General features: G+C 40.2%; 1 protein-coding gene across 1 annotated transcript; it reads left to right on the top strand.

Moving 5' to 3' along the window:
- Positions 1–988: 988 nt before the first annotated feature.
- st6galnac5b (ST6 (alpha-N-acetyl-neuraminyl-2,3-beta-galactosyl-1,3)-N-acetylgalactosaminide alpha-2,6-sialyltransferase 5b) lies at positions 989–15,956 on the top strand. Its single transcript, XM_054603286.1, has 5 exons — positions 989–1,075; positions 1,577–1,780; positions 11,174–11,583; positions 13,352–13,459; positions 15,707–15,956. The coding sequence occupies exons 1-5, from the start codon at positions 1,061–1,063 to the stop codon at positions 15,954–15,956; spliced, it is 987 nt and encodes a 328-aa protein (XP_054459261.1). The 5' UTR covers positions 989–1,060.
- The last annotated feature ends 599 nt before the right edge of the window (positions 15,957–16,555 follow it).

Below are 16,555 nucleotides of genomic sequence, written 5' to 3'. Positions count from 1 at the left end.
TCAACGGGTAGCATTGTAGTCCTAAGCACACATTACACTATTTTTCCTACACTTAAACTGAAAATAAACATGAAAGCTGTGGTTCCATTGTACTGTAAAAGAAAAAATATCTGATTGGAATAAATTCATGTAATTTAAGAACTTTGGTAGAAATATAGGAAAAACAAAAATGCTAAATATTTTATCTACCTCATATCTGGTGAAGCATAAGAAGCATGCATTGCTTCCAACACACAGACTGTATGGTCATAAGAATGATGATTATACACCTGTCATCTCCGTGTAAAATAGAAATGTTCAACTTGATTGAAGAATGGGCAGCAGAGTGGGAGAAACTCTGATGAATGTCAACAAAGCACTTATACACCAACATGTGCTATGTTGTGAAGTTTGAATAGACACGGAATTTGGATGTGAGGACGTACACAATGGGCATATTGATTTACACATCACAGAATAATACATTTCATAAAAAATAAAAAATAAACATTTTGAGACTGAATGCATCACAGAATAATACATTTCATAAAAAAATAAGATTTTCTTTTGAGACTGAATGCATCACTGGGCCATTTGAAAATTGCTATGATTCTTTACGAAAGAAATGGAAGCTTAAACGTGAAAATGAGCTATTTCACAAAGTGTGTTGACAATAATGACTGTTGTTTGATAAGTGTGCCAAGAAAAAGCAGTAAAGGAACAATTTAGTATAAAAACAGAGATACAAATATATAATAAAGCCACTGTGAACACACATTTGAGAACCACTCAGACCTCCCTTGATATTGACCATAATAATTACTGCGTTGCACATTCACATAATGTTAAGTGTGTAATTAACCATCCCATGAACCCCCGGTGAACCCTGAGACTGAGGTGTGCTGGGAAGCGGAGTTCTTTAGGACCATGAGGAGCCGCAGAGTCGAGAGAGGAGTAGTGGAGCGTCGTTCTCTGTCGCTGCCGCTCGCCGACCTGCTGATGCTCAAGTGTTGCATGCTGAAGAGAGCTTTTTTTAAAGAGGATGATAGGATGAAGGTTGGAATCCCGAGGGGAAATAAAGATGAAGATAAGAGTGGTAATTATGAATGAGACATCACTGTTATGTTCATTTGTGGGGGAGATTTGGTGTTTTCTCATGAGTTACAGGCTGTGCTGTCATGATGCACTCTACTATGACCTAATTTGAATTGTGATCAATTAAAGAATCTTAAATTGATCTGATTATCTATAAGACAATCCTGTAGGAGCGCACACCTCTAAAGATCTTCTTTTTTTTCTCCAAGAGGGGGAAGGTAATTATGAAACATGTTTGATTTCAGCTGCTATTTCTGCACTGTTGACAGAGAGTGGCACAGCTGACGTTTCCATCTGCAGCCTTGCATGAGGAAAAGAGCAGCTGCAATTACTGCGTTGCCCCTGCTTTGAAGGCTGACATTTAATTAGCAGTGATCTTCTTGATCAAAAATAAATAAAAATGTAACTCTTGTCCTGAAGCAGATTGTCTAAATCAAATGGTCTGACTTGATTTTTATGGTCTTCATTTATAACTTTACATCTCTCATGCGTGTTTCTCCAGTGCCAAGGGGTTAGTGGCATCATCCTCGTCACCATGGTTACCAGTCTCATGTTGGTGTACAACAACAGCGGCTCCGGGGACAGATCCCCTTCTTCATCATCCCAACGTCTAGATGCTCCTGCTCCATCCACGAGAAAGCCGGAGAGACCGCAGCGTCTCCCAGCACCAACACTCGAGGGGTACACAGGTGTCATGGATCATAAGGTAAATATGCACCATCTGTGCACTGTGATCTGTCCCCTTATGCCATTTCATCATTCACTGCACAGTGATGATGTCTAATGTAAAAGCTGAGGAGGCCAGATGGAAGAGGCGCATTCATTTGAGTAAACAGGACGTAAATGCCAGTTTATTGTTTTTGTCTTCCTTGAAAAGAACCAAAATCTCTTCAACTTCCAAATAAATAAATGATGCAGGAAAGTGGTGCAGGTTGGTTCACCCACCAGCACAGAGATATATAAGGGTAAACCTCAGCTTGGTTGTGTGTTCCATCAAACCCAATGACAGTGTTTGCAGTGAGGGATCAGGTTTGTATCAGTGCAATAGGTGCCTGCATGGAGACGGGAGAGGGATTTGGGGGAATAGCATACTGGCAGGTGAAAAGTGGCTTTTAAGACTTTTGGACGAGTGACAAGGGCACATGGGACTTTGTCGTAAACAAACCGAGGAGGAAAAGCTGCAGCAAAAAGAAGCAGCAGAGTCACTTTAAATATCTTTATATTCTGGGATGTGAGGCGGACATTCCTTGCTATCCTTTAACATGACGGTTGTACCCTTATTCTCTTGCAATTCTACATCAAGGAATTTGGCATTGGGATATATTGTGTGTGACATGTGTTGTGTCGAGCACCCAACCCCTTGAAAAGAACACTGATTGTTTTGGCACTTTTGCCACATATATAATACAAAGTGCACTTAATCTTTATTCAACTCATCCAACGGAGAGACGAGCATGTAAATGTCAGATTCAGTTATGCACAGCAAATGGCTGATTGAAGCTCCTGGTTCTGCCCTGGTTACAGTGAGAACTGAAAAATCCCCCTCTGTGTGTTTGACATGTCCTTAACAACCTCACAGCTGAATGCGACAACCAGGTGTTTTAGTTTGAGTAATACAATGATTATTGGCATTTTTAAAAAACATTTTATTTATTATGTCTTTGAGGCAAGAAACAGTAAAGCTCTCTGAATGTGATTAATGGAATTGTGTATCCATTTTTATTAATGTGGAAAAGCTACAGGATGAAATAGGAGTTTATTTCAGCTTTATTGTCCCCTGTAAGGCTATAATAATATCAATTAATCTCTTCAACACTGAAGTCAGAAACTGAACTTGCTGTGGTAGAACACTCTCTAAATGATCTCTGTACTTTGCTCTGTTTGTTGGTTCATAATTGATGTTCCCGCCATGTAATATTTAGTGACAAAAGCACCTAAAAAAAGGATGGATTCTACCAGAACGGCTACTCAAGACATCACCGCTGTAATCTTTTGGTACAGTTATTATAATGCAGAGGCCTATCATTCAGAAACCAGCACAGTGGTACAGACGGATCATTCAGACGTCGTCGTGTCTCCCCCTCAGTGAGAGAAGATATGCAGCGACAGCAGAGTGGGAAGCACATTGCTCAGGCAGCTCTGGACAGGAGAGGATTTGGAAGGGAAAAAAAGTGTTACATTTCACCTTTCAGTGATTAATGATCAGTGATAGGAGAGTGTGAGAGCGATGAAGGTTTCATCCAGCTGAGGCTTCCTGGACTTCTTGACTGAGCCAGATTCTATGTTCAGGACTCTTCTGCCATGTCGGATCCCTTTAAAGTCAATGAAAAGATTTTTACAGTGGCTCCTAAGAGAAATGAGCGTTTGGAGTTTTTTTTTTTATAGGCACTACATTATTCAGAAATCTTTCATGTTCGTCCATTTCCTCCTGGCTGACAGCTGATTCATGATGGATCCACACTGCGACATTTTCAGTCTACTTAGTGTCACTATGTTCCCACTTCCCGTGGGGCTTCCAGCTCTCTCTCTCTCTCTGCTGCTGCTGCTGCTACTGCTGCTGCTGCTGCACCCTCCGACAGACGGAGCCGGGGAATGACTAACCATGAGCAGACCTGCTGTAGGATCTGTGGAGTGGGTGGATCCGTCTGAATTATTTCATTCAGGGTCATCTGAGGTCCACTGCTGCTGCTGCTGCTGGAGTGAATCTTGGCTTTGACTCTTACAGGGTTTACACACACAATCACACGGCTCTGGCACACGCATGCAGACAACCTGCATGCAAATGCCCAGACGTGTTGTTAAAATTTGATGCCCTCATCAGAGCCAGGGAGGCTTTAAAAATTGCGAGGGGAGCTCTATCTAATGTGCCTGCTGGAATCTGTTTATCGTCCGTATTAACTTGTGCATATCTTGATGAATGGGCTGGGATTTCACAGAGGTTTGGTGATGGACTGTAGTTTCTTTCGCTGATTTACGTGTGCAAAACACCCAGCACACATAAATTGCTAACAACGTACTGCTTCATACGGCAGAGGGTTAAAGGTGAAACATTTGGCTTTTCCTTCAGCTCCTTCAGCAGAGCAGCACTGATGACAGACATTTATATACTGTGAGATCAGACTTCAAAGTTCTGGTGCACATTTACTGTATGTGGGATATTTTGAGCGACTTGCTAGGAGTCTCAGTGTTCTTTATCTTTCTCTCTGTGTGCCTTCTGCAATCTCTGCAGGTTTTTGTGAGATGTTCTCCTCTAGCATGTATTTCTTCCCTTTGACAAGCTACAGTAATTAGAGCCGCAGAGTTGAATAGACTCTTTTAAACACACACACACACACACACATTTAAGTTTGAACACCTAGACAGCCTCTCCGTTCTTCTGCTTGGCTCCTCATCTCTCCTCGCTCTCTGATGTTTTGCCAATTCCAGTTAAAGAGATGTTGACCTTTGAAGAACTGTCAGCAGAATCAATCTACATTGGCCTTTATACGCACTAATCACAAAGCCTGTGTGAAAGCATGAATGTGGATTGTGTGCCTGTGCCAGTTCATGATGTACCTACTTATTATGGGCAATACCTCTCTGTGCCTCTTACAGCCTACAATAAAGTCAGCCCTGGAGAAATAGGTGTCATTAGAAAGTCAATTATGCAAAAAGATTCTCCCATCTATGCTGACCCCGTTCTATGTAAGATTTGCTATACAATTGGTATGTTAATGGGAAGCTTGCTTAATGGATGAGGTTCCAGGATATGCAAATGTTAGCACTACTGGAAAGACAGAATCAGGTGTCGTCTTCAGACTTATATTACGTAGCCCAGTTTGTAGTCCTGCTTCTACACTTATAAACTACACCTCCTTTAAACATGTAATATTTATCCGGGTGATGACATCCAACCCATGGGTCTTAGCATTTAGGCCTGATATTAAAATGCTTTCCTTGTTCTCGATTGTGCCTGCATTGTGATCAGATCTTTCTGACCATTTCCAAATTGGCTCTGGCTGATCCGATGGTGTTGCGATCCCAGCCAGTTTTTCCTAAGGTGAATGACAAGAGCTGACAGGAAGTCATGATTATTGACGTCTTTCCGGTCATGGTGGAAACCAGCCAGACATTATTTCACTTCTCCCCATCAATTTGCTGCTAATGAGGTTCCATACTCTGAAGTTCAGCCATCCCCCTTATCTCAGACCGAGAATGACTGGAGGAAGAAGAAGAAGACAGGCGCTTTGATTTTCTCGCCTTTATTCCCTCAAATCGAGAACAGAGCAGGAGGAGCTTAATGAGATGTCAACTGTCAGGAGGGTTTCTGTGTAATTAATTGCTCTGTGAGAAAAGAAAGCCGCTCTGATCATTAAACCCTCACTCCACACAACCGGTGCCACTTAATCCACCTCTGCTCTCCGTTGAGCCATTAGCCTAATTCTGCACGCTTCAGAAAGTGTACAGTTACTGTTAAAGTAACGATCAACATCTAAATAATTAATATAATACAGCGGAGTCTTCTTGATCGCACACCACTGCTAACTTCAGAGGATGTTTGGCTTTAAGTGATACAGTTGGAGATATTCTATATTTGTTTCATTGTCAACAAATCCCATAATAGTAGTGTACGTGTAATTGGTCAAAAAAAAATCTGCCAGGTAACATTAGCTCACATATCATCTGAACCATAAAATGTACCAGCTTCCAAATGAAAATTTTCAGCCAGTTCAGTTAGCATCTTTTCTGATTTAGCAGGCTAACACTCAAAAACTATGGACGACTGCTTTCGGTCGGTGTCAACTATGACCAATTCATTGCTGCAAACCATTTCTGACGTCTGTTGTCTTCTTAAGGTAGTCTACAAAATAAAATGCTACGGGCTCATTTTTTGTTGTCACACTCACTGCACAACACACTCATCAAGTTAGAGAGTGGGCCTAAACTTGTAACTCATAATGGCGGCGGCCAACAGCCAGCAACAGCCCACGTACATCAACCTTTCAGAGAGAAACACTCAGAAGCACAGCAAATCAGCAGCCTAAAATAGTCCCCAACAATGCACTTGAGTAACATTTCCGAAACACTTAAAAATGAAAGATTGTTGTTATTTTTGTTGTTGCAATGACATGATAAAACCAAACCAAACCCATCATCATTTTTGCATCATCACTGCAGGTAAGATCCCCCAGCAGACAGTATTTTCATCCATCTATATATTTGAGATTTTATGCAAATTGAACCAATGCATTGTGGGATTGTAGTTTACATAAAGGGGCCCTTTTTTATTTGCTAATCACTCCTTTTTGGCCTCTAAATAGCTCTATTGTTCTAAGTATTAGAACTGTAGGTTTGTACTCTCCACCCCTCTTAAACTGAAGGGGTGCAGGCAGAGACTGGTAGATGGAGGCTCTGGTGTAATATCAGAGGCTGACTGATGGGGTTTGCTTTGAAACCAATTATGAGTCTGGGATCCCCTGAGAAGTGGATAAACAGGATCATACTGATGAGTCTGTATGGGCGGTAGCTGACTGGGATTGGAACCAGAGCCACAATCCTAACTGCTTCTTCTTCCTCTTCTTCCTCTTCTTCTTCTTCTGCTTTCTCTTCCTCTCTCCCTCTCTTATTAACCACTTTATTTAATTTATATACAGATGAAGGATCTCAACATACAACAACATGCATGGAAAAAAATCTCGCAATAGGTCTTCATTATGAAATTAAACAATAGGAAATACAATCTAGAAAATGATATTACAAAAATAAATGACATAGACAGACATAAACTAATACGTTGATATTCATTTACAGGACCTAAATACATACACGTCAGGGGCAATATTAAAGTCTCCATTTTTTTTAAATCCTTTAAAAAAAATAATAGGATATGAAAAGTTTACATATTTTTCTAAAACTAGCAGAATTGACTCTTTTGATTAATTCGATTTTCTCTAGTTTTAAATGAAACATGACATCTTTCAACTACTTGGCATTAGAAGGGGGCTTTGGATTTTTCCATTTAAATAGGATAACATGATGGGCTAACATGCAGTTATATGCAACAGCACAAGTAAATGGTCCAAATCGTAATTCCATTGTACTTTAAATATATCCATAGATTAGAGATTCAACTCAACAATCCATCTGTGAATTCAGGAGATCTTGCCCTTAGTTTCTGTATTTAATGATAGCAAAGTGTAGCGTTTAATGGGGGCTCATGTGAGAAAGTTTGAATTGTGTGTTGATGAAACCCCTCAGTTGTGCGAGGTGCAAAAACTGCAGTTCCATAAACTGGAGACCATTTTTGATATGTGATAAGATCTGCTCGATAAGCAACCAGTTAAAATCTCCCCCTATTATAAGAGAGTGAGAATCTGAAATGAGTATTTCGAATTAAGGAAAATTAAGGCATATATAACATTTTCATCATCCCAGTTGGGAGAATAAATACTTGCTTGTGTCGTAGGTTTGTTAAGGAGTTCCCAGAGGCAAATCAGAAACAATTTTGCCTGCATGTCTTTATGAATAACTGACTGTGCCTCTGGCCTTAGAATCAAAAAGTAAACTTTCCCTTCCCAACAATTCCCCATAATTATACATCCTTCTAACATATCTTTACATAAATGCTAGGCCTACATTAAGTTGAAGGTGGGCTGAAGTTTGGTTCATTTATGAGTATCATATGCCCCTTTAATATGCAATGACATTTCCTATTGCTTGGGGTTAATACTATAAAAAAGTGGAGATATATGGCGCCAGAGTAAACAGTATGGTTGCTTTAGGTACAAAGTATATATAGAATCTTTACTTAATCTTCCTTAAACATAGATTATAAAAATACTGATTGCATAATAAAGCCCTGTTTTTTATTAACAGTTAATTTCTGGAGTCCATCTACACCTAAAATGGCACCTGTCAGATTTTGAAATTAATTTATGAGTTAAGCTTGTTGTTGACTTGATCCAGCATATCCCTAATAACTGGAGCAAACCAAAAGTCTTCATTGCCCTGCTGCTCTCTTTAATTGGTAATCACATCAGAGTTCACTGGATGGCCTTGTGAAGTTGAATAATCCAGGAAAATGTTATTTTATGAGGTTATGCATCATTGATCAAGGCAGACAACCCTCTCTCTGCATGATGAAGTGCAGACTGAGTGTGTCTGTGGGAGTCAGTGAGTGTTCAAGTGCTAATTGGTTCACAAGTTAAAGGACCTCTGTGTTAATTCAAGGATAATTATGAGTAAAAAATCAACCTGTAATATGCGATGCAGCACACTCATTCTTTTATTCATTCATTCAAAAGTGCGTGGGTCTCATCTTCAGCAGCTTCCCGTCCAAAATATATCCTCCATCTGATTCTGAAAGCCCCTCTCAATGTGATACACCACGGTCCATAAGTGGCTATTTCCCAGATTCATCAAGCTGTCAGAAGCTTGGGGAGCCAGCACTGGAGCTTCAGCATCACTGTCAAGGACACTTTTAGCATTTCACAAGCACTTTAAACCACAACACTGTCCGTGTAACCTTCAATTGCCTTTTTCCTAGTTTAACAGATTCCCTGACTTTTAAAATGATTAAAAGCTGCTTTGGCGTTATTGTTTGGACGGTGCCGAAGGGGAAAATGCACTTTTATCTTTTGTATGTAAAAGAAAAACAGCTAAAAGGGCCGGGATATTTTTCCCCCCTAGCTAAGGCAGCGAGGGTGTTGAGGGTGTGCAGTGAAGCGCTTAATTTGCTCCAGCCAACTTGTTATTGAGGGAGGAGGTCTGTGTACACACACGCACACACGCACACACGCACACACGCACACACGCACACACACACACACACACACACACACACACATACACATACACACACATTGCAGGACATGGTTTGTTTTCAGCAATGTGTAGGGGAATGGAAAATACCTCTTCCTCACTGTGATTGTGCACGTGTGTGTAGAAGGGATTACTACTGGTTTTGGATTTTGACACTTTTTAGACGGATGCAGACTCTCGCCGGAGAAATGTGATTGTATGACATTTCTGGGTCGACTTTGCACAAATGACATCCACAGATGCCACCACCTGTACACACATATACAGACACACACACACACACACACACACACACACACACACACACACACACACACACACACACACACACACACACACACACACACACACACACACATACTAGGCAATCAGTCAGTGTGGGGTCGCAGAGATAGTGGGAGAGTGTTATAAATATAGCAGGGGGAGCAGCAAAGCCTGTGGCGCTGGTAATATCACCTGTATTGCAGGCACAAACACACACACACACACACACACACACACACACACACACACACACACACACACACACACACACACACACACACACACACACACACACACACACACACACACACACACACACACACTCCCACTTCAGGACTTGATGGAGGGTGAAGCTCAGAGCACAGTTCAGAATGCCAATGTAGCTCTCTATTAAGGTTCAGAATAATTCATGTGAAGAGTTTCTTTTTTTTTTTGCTGTCGGATCACTCAATACGAGCTCGCCCTTTTTCAACTTGGAAAAAACACAAATACCTGGTCAATATAAAGCCAACCAACACAACAGCACTGCAATGCACCTGGACAAAGCTTATTGCGGAGTCAGTAATCGCATACTATGCAATACTTACATACTACAATATGTGTACTATCATTTATCTTTAGTTAATTACATAATAGTAGGTTTCCTTTCCGACGCACTGAATTGCAATTATCACCTCACTTCCTGAGAGCCTTTTTGCCACTTTGAGACACGTAACCATGGTTATCCGTTTCAACCTCACGTGACAGAATGGGGAATTGTGAGAATTTATTCTGTGTGAACCAATTTAAAAAATGTATTATGCATAAAGTAGAATATTATACTCACACCTACATTCCTGTGTTGAGACATACTCAAAGACAGTTTCAGCTAAGCAATGTATGTGCTGGCCAGTACTGTACAGTTACTCCTTCCATTGCTCTGATTTGGTGCTTGACTGAATAAATACACCGGCTTATGTGTATTCATGATGTTTAGAATAGCCTCTGCTCTACTGTCAACCTGCAGTGCATTTGAATAATAGGATACCTGAAAGAACAGACCATTACCAGTCGAGCTGCTCGACTCTACCAGTTACACTATATGCAGGTCCTGTGTGAATACAGATGGCAGCATAATCATGGTATTAAAGGGCAGGAAATCAACTTTAAGTGTGGACTGTTTCCTGTTGAAGTTGTGTGTTATATCCACATTAACCTGTGGATATAACACTAAAAAGCCTAAATTCCAAAGTTTTGATTACGTTATCAGAGATGCTTTATATCAATCTTGGTGGAAGTGCTGTTGTCATGGCTGCGTTTCCACATGTGCTTTCTTACTGTGCTGAACTCTTTCAGGGTTATTTGATTTTTCCTCCCTGCAAGTGAGACTTCCCCTTAAAGGCTACATAGTGCATACTTTTTGCCTGTTGCTACTTTTACTTTTGATACTTTTTCTATTTTACATTTACTACTACTTTGGTGATCCACTTATTTTTCCTCTTGCACAGAGGTTTTCAAATTGGGAGGTAAATATTAAATTACTTATCAAAATAAGATTGCATAGACCCACAGTCTTAGACTTTGAAAACCCCTGCTCTATCACAGTTTAAATTTTTTGGGTTTCGAGGGAAATGTCTCAAATAGATTTCCATGAAATATCTGGACAGACAGTCCTGATCCCCTTTGGATGAATTATAACTTAAGTGAGCCCTCTACTTTTCCTTTAGTGCAATTAACATGTCAATTTTATGACCAAATATTTCCTGAATCAACAACAATCCCTCAGCTTTATTTTGTGACTAGTGCAAATGCTAGCATGCTAATGCGCTTAATTAAGACGGTTAACATTTGTATGGTAATACATTCTCGTGGTGAGCTAGTTAGCATGTAGTCTTGTCTTTTTATTACCTCTGAAAAATACGTCATGCTGTCATTTTTTAAAAGGCTTTTGCTGACAGAAAAACAGAGCTGATTCCATAGAGGACATGTAATGGCTTGATAAGACTATACTCTTGATTGGAAAAACAATCTGACCTTTAACCTTTCATCTGTACAGCCTCTGAAGATGCACTGCAGGACTTGTGCCCTGGTGACCAGCTCCGGCCAGCTGACTGGGAACAGGAGAGGTGAAGAAATCGACCGCTCTGAGTGCGTCATCCGTATGAACGACGCTCCCAGCATAAACTACCAGCGTGACGTCGGGCGACGCACAAGCCTGCGTGTCGTAGCGCATTCCAGCCTGCAGAGGGTGCTGAGGAGCCGGCAGGAGCTGCTCAACGCGAGCCAGGACACGGTGTTCATCTTCTGGGGACCCAGCAGCTGCATGAGACAGGATGGGAAAGGCCACGTTTACAACAACCTCAGGGTTTTGAACCATCTACTGCCCAAACTTAAAGTCTACGTCATCTCTCGGGTCAAAATGCTGAAGTTTGATGAACTATTTAAAACGGAAACGGGGATTGACAGGTAGATGTTCACAGAATCAGTCCTGTATTTGAGGGGTTTTTTTCTCCGACTTTTTCAACAAATCAGTGTGTGTGAAAAGAAAAGAAAGCAAGAGAGCAAAACACACAAAAAGTGTTTTCAGCTTATGGGTTATAGTCACTTGAAATAGAATTTTCAGTGAGGGAAGAGTCTTCTGAAAAGCCTCTAATATAGCCTTTAATATACTACCTCACAAAAGAATAAGTCAGAGCTCTAAACACTCACTGCATTATTAATAGGATTAAGATTAAAACTTGTCTATTATCTCTGCAAGGAGTTTAAATTCACAGTTGACCCCCTAATGCCAGGCTTAGGGAGAGGATTGTAAAGCACATTCTTTTGTGGTGCCATGTTGCAGGACTTTTACAGAAGTGGCTCAACATCAAGAAGGAAACACACACATTTTGTTTCAATGTGTCAAGATGTGTTATGTTTCCCAAGTGATGACAAGCAGAAAATATTATGATGAGTAAACATAAATCACTATCTTGGAGAAAGAGCTGACACATTATTAATTGAAAGTGACAAATTAAAATCTAGGTAGCTGCATCACAAAATAACTCATTTTTAACAATTACAAATGTTGTGTGGTATGTAAACAGAGCAGTGATAATGTGGAGTTGCTGGATGTCGAGCCCTAATGGACTCATCCTGCCGCTCCACATCTTTAAGTGCCACAGCTGACAAACTGTTGTTGCTTCAACGGGAAATCAGTAATGCTACTTGTTTTGTTTTTTTGACTGAATTCAGCTTAGGTACTAATTTTTTCTTAAACTTTTCTTAAAGTAAGGACCTTTTATCCAAATATTATATTGTATCAGGATTTTTGTGGCCTCGATGCAGAGACATAAAAACATGTACATGTTTTTGGTTTCAACAAAACAAATATAATTGCCATAAATGAAAGGAAATTGGCATACAAAACAGGGTTTTGATATATTGAGATCACCCTAGGCAAATTTCTTTCTTTTTATTCTAAATATGAAACAGATGCAAGTTTGTGATAGCCATATCACTCTTTACATGTGGTGAATTGTTTTGGTCAGTGATTGTATGCATAACTCCGGTGTAGACGGCTTTCTTACAATGCGTGGCTCTCTTTTCCTTTGTTATCATCAAAAAGACAAAACCTAATATAGGTTATATTAATCCATTTATTTACTCAGGCTGTAAACACCATAACACTGACTCACAGTCAATAATCATGTGTATTATAATAATCAAATGAGTCTACACATATATAGGCTCATGGATTCTCACAGCGTCACTCATTGGTCAACATTTAAATGGCTCCACCAACATGTACTGTAGAAAAATGGCTGACAATGATCTTACAAAATAAGAGCTAAATATAAAGACATTTTGCCAACATCACTCCATAAACTCATTTGCATGTGAAGAATAAGCTAACAGGAAGATAAGAGGATGTTGCATTTTGATTTAGAATCCAATCCCTCAGCCCACAAGTATAGTCTGTGTCAGAATAAATCTATTTTTTATGATGTTTCTTTTATTGTTGTGTACAAAGCGTAGAATCAAAGAAAGTCTTTCTTTAATCTGTCTTTTTGCCTTCGTCTGTTTATTTTCTGAAAAGATGATTCATCAGATAAATTCTAGAATTATGGATTCAAGGCTTTAATCTGTTATCATTTGATCAGTTAGTCTCTTGGAAGGAGTCAGTACGACAAATATACTTACTCTATATGAGTGTAGATTTTCATAAATATGTTGATTTTCTCTTTTCTTCCAGGAGGAGTTCCAACTCCTGGCTTAGTACCGGCTGGTTCACCATGGCCATAGCCGTGGAGCTGTGTGACAGGATCAACGTGTACGGCATGGTGCCTCCTGATTTCTGCAGGTAGACTCAGATTATTTTCTAATCCGAGAATATAAGTGTTCAGCAATTTGAACTCAACTTTTCACACTAGTGGGAAGCTAAAAAATACCAAAATATCAAACCATTTACTATTTGTAAATTTAGCAGCTTGCTTTGTAGGCCAGTCTATAATTTTATACCAAAGGGATGAGATTAAATTCTGATCATTTACTTAAAAATATGTGTAAAAAATCCAAAACAAAGAGCTGAAAAACCCCAAAGCAGAAAGAAACATCAGAGTCTGGTGATAAATATTTTGCGTCTCACCACAAGTGACACCTTTCACAAAAATAAAGTAATTAGTTTTATTGGCAATATTAAAATATTGATTATGCAGCTTTAACTTTATTATCCAAAAGGGAAATTGGTCTTGCAGTAAGGTGAAAAATAGATAGTAAAATAGTTTAAACATGTAATATGAATATGTAAAATCACAATAACATATTTAATTTGCATTAAATATAATTCAGTCAAAGTTACAGTTTAACATTAAGTCATACGAGTACATCAGGCCATTATCATCCAGTTATATTATTCTTACCAGTGACTTTAAGTATTTAGCGTTAAGCGTGTTCTTAAGAAGCAGACAATTAAATGTCCCGGAACATGACTGAACATTCATGAGTCGTAATGTATGGTAATGTTTTTAAAAGTGGTGGAGCCTGCGAAAGCTTTGTTTTAATTATTTTCTCATTAATTGTTTTTGACATTTAATCTGAGAAAACACAAAATCATTAACCACCTGTGAAAAACAAACTGAGCAATGTCCCGTTTCATTGTCAGTTTCCTAGCAACGGTGTTCACATGCCCTCAACGCCAAGAATATTGTGTCTTGGACTTTTCATACTACCTCACAAGGTAAATGGTAAATGGACTGTACTTGTATAGCGCTTTTCTAGTCTTCCGACCACTCAAAGCGCTTTTACATTACTAATCATTCACCCTTTCATACCCATTCATACACTGATGACAGGGGCTACCATGCAAGGTGCCACCTGCCCATCAGGGTCTCTCTAATCATTCACACCCATTCATACACCGATGGCACAGCCTTCGGGAGCAACTCAGGGTTAAGTGTCTTGCCCAAGGACACATCGACATGGACTCGAACCGCCGATCCTCTGATTGGAGGACGACCCTGCTCTCCACTGAGCCACAGCCACAGGTTCATTTGAAGGCATCATGATAAAATATATAACTCAATTTCATGTACACATTTTTCACATATTTCACCCACATTTCACAAATGTATTATTAAATATTATATTGACTAATACAGGGAAACAAAGTCAAGAAACTCCACCACACAACCAATCAAGTAAAAGCATATATAAGTATATTAGGGATTTTTGACTAATTCATTTGAAAGACAGTAGCATTATGCACAAACACTTCTGTTCAGTTGTTCTCTGAAACATCTTGTTTGATTTTTTTAAATGATACATCCACGACACCAACGAATTCCTCGTCCACTGGACTTTTTATTTTTTCACTTCCTGTTTGAGCAACTGGGGCAACGAGTGCAAGAAGGTGGATTCGGTTCGCTCTCTTCTGCAGCAGAACTTCAAACTCCACTCTGAGTGCTGAAAACATGGGTGTGCTTCCACATAAAAATCTTGTCTAGTACATCTTTAATGGGGTCTTCAACTTGTGATGACAATCGTTCATTTACACCCTGCGGTTACATCATCAAGAGTCTCTTATTGCCACGCAGTCAGGCTGGTGGATGACTGTGATTTTAGCACCAGTGGAAATGTTCATCTTGACAATTTAACAGGAAAAACAACACATTTCAGCGAATAGGTTAGAAATGCAAAGTATAGTCATTTGATATGGCTTCAGGTTCACTGGATGTAGGAGAATCATTTGGCTGATAATGTTCTCACATGGATCTACAACAGCATAAAGGACAGTTTGACACATTTAGATATTCAGAGAGAAAAGCAGGCTGGATTGAAACGACTCTCAGTCTTCAGCTGAGCTTGGCGTGAGCGTGAATATCAGAGGAATAAGACGGTGAATAATGAACACATCTGTGAGCCCAGATTCTTATGATCTTGTTTTTTTTCCCTTTGTTCCTCTCTTTGTTTCTCCCCCACTGTGACTCGCCTCCTCTCCCTCCTCCCCCACCCTGGTCTCATAATTATCCCTGCGCTGTTTCCCACATCCCTCCCTTCCAATTTTGACTTTCATGCCTTTTCACGCTTTGCTTGCTCTCCTCGGCTCTAGATCCTCCTCTCATCCCTCTCTGCCATATCATTACTATGAGCCCCGGGGGCCCGACGAGTGCTCCATGTATCTCTCCCACGAGAGGAGCCGGCGAGGAAGCCACCACCGCTTCATCACGGAGAAGGCCGTGTTCGCAAACTGGGCTCGAACCCTCAACATCCACTTTCACCAGCCGGACTGGAAGCCAGCCGCTGTCACTGTCACCGCCAGCGTGAACAGCTCCCAAGCACCGTCTCCAGCTGGAACCTGAGATTCACTCCAGAGACAATCCCCCAGTGGTGTTGAAGAATATGTGTGTGGACGGTTTTCCAGACTCCCTCTCAGGAGGATGTGAATGCATGAGACAGCAGAATGGGACAGAACAGACGACTGTTGTGTGGCTGTTAGCCGACTGCCTAAGCAGCTTGGCAGAATGGGATCATTGCATAATAGCAGCACAAAGCCCCGACAATGATTTGGTAGTGTAACTATAATTGGATGAATTTCATACTGGAATCAAAGCCATGGAGGTTGGCTCAAGGGTTTTTTGTTGTGTGTTGTTGTTTTTTTACTGCGTAGAGCTGCTTTAACAACACTGTAGCTGTCAGAGAGGAGACAGACAATGAAGCAGTACACCGCTGCATCATCTGCAGAAGGACCGATCTATTTCAATAACTGAGGACACTGAGGTCATGTCCTCATTATTTCTGCAGAATAAGGCAGTTTTAAAGATCTGAGTTCTCAATTACACACAAATTAACGACATTGTCATATTTTTGGAGGTTCATTTTCTTTAACACTTTTATCCCCTTTCAACAAAACAATATTCACAAATCAGAAAAACAATGAGACAAAAAGTGTTACAGTTAC

Source organism: Anoplopoma fimbria, chromosome 8 (genome assembly GCF_027596085.1).
Source record: "Anoplopoma fimbria isolate UVic2021 breed Golden Eagle Sablefish chromosome 8, Afim_UVic_2022, whole genome shotgun sequence".
Classification (NCBI taxonomy): Eukaryota; Metazoa; Chordata; class Actinopteri; order Perciformes; family Anoplopomatidae; genus Anoplopoma; species Anoplopoma fimbria.
Note: the sequence above shows the minus strand (reverse complement) of the source record. Positions and strands in the feature narration are given on the sequence as shown.

Excerpts from the sequence above, each read along its gene's own strand:
- st6galnac5b (XM_054603286.1), top strand. Across the intron at positions 1,781-11,173 it reads CAGGTGTCATGGATCATAAG|CCTCTGAAGATGCACTGCAG; the intron begins GTAAATATGCAC and ends TCATCTGTACAG. Across the intron at positions 13,460-15,706 it reads GTGCCTCCTGATTTCTGCAG|ATCCTCCTCTCATCCCTCTC; the intron begins GTAGACTCAGAT and ends CCTCGGCTCTAG.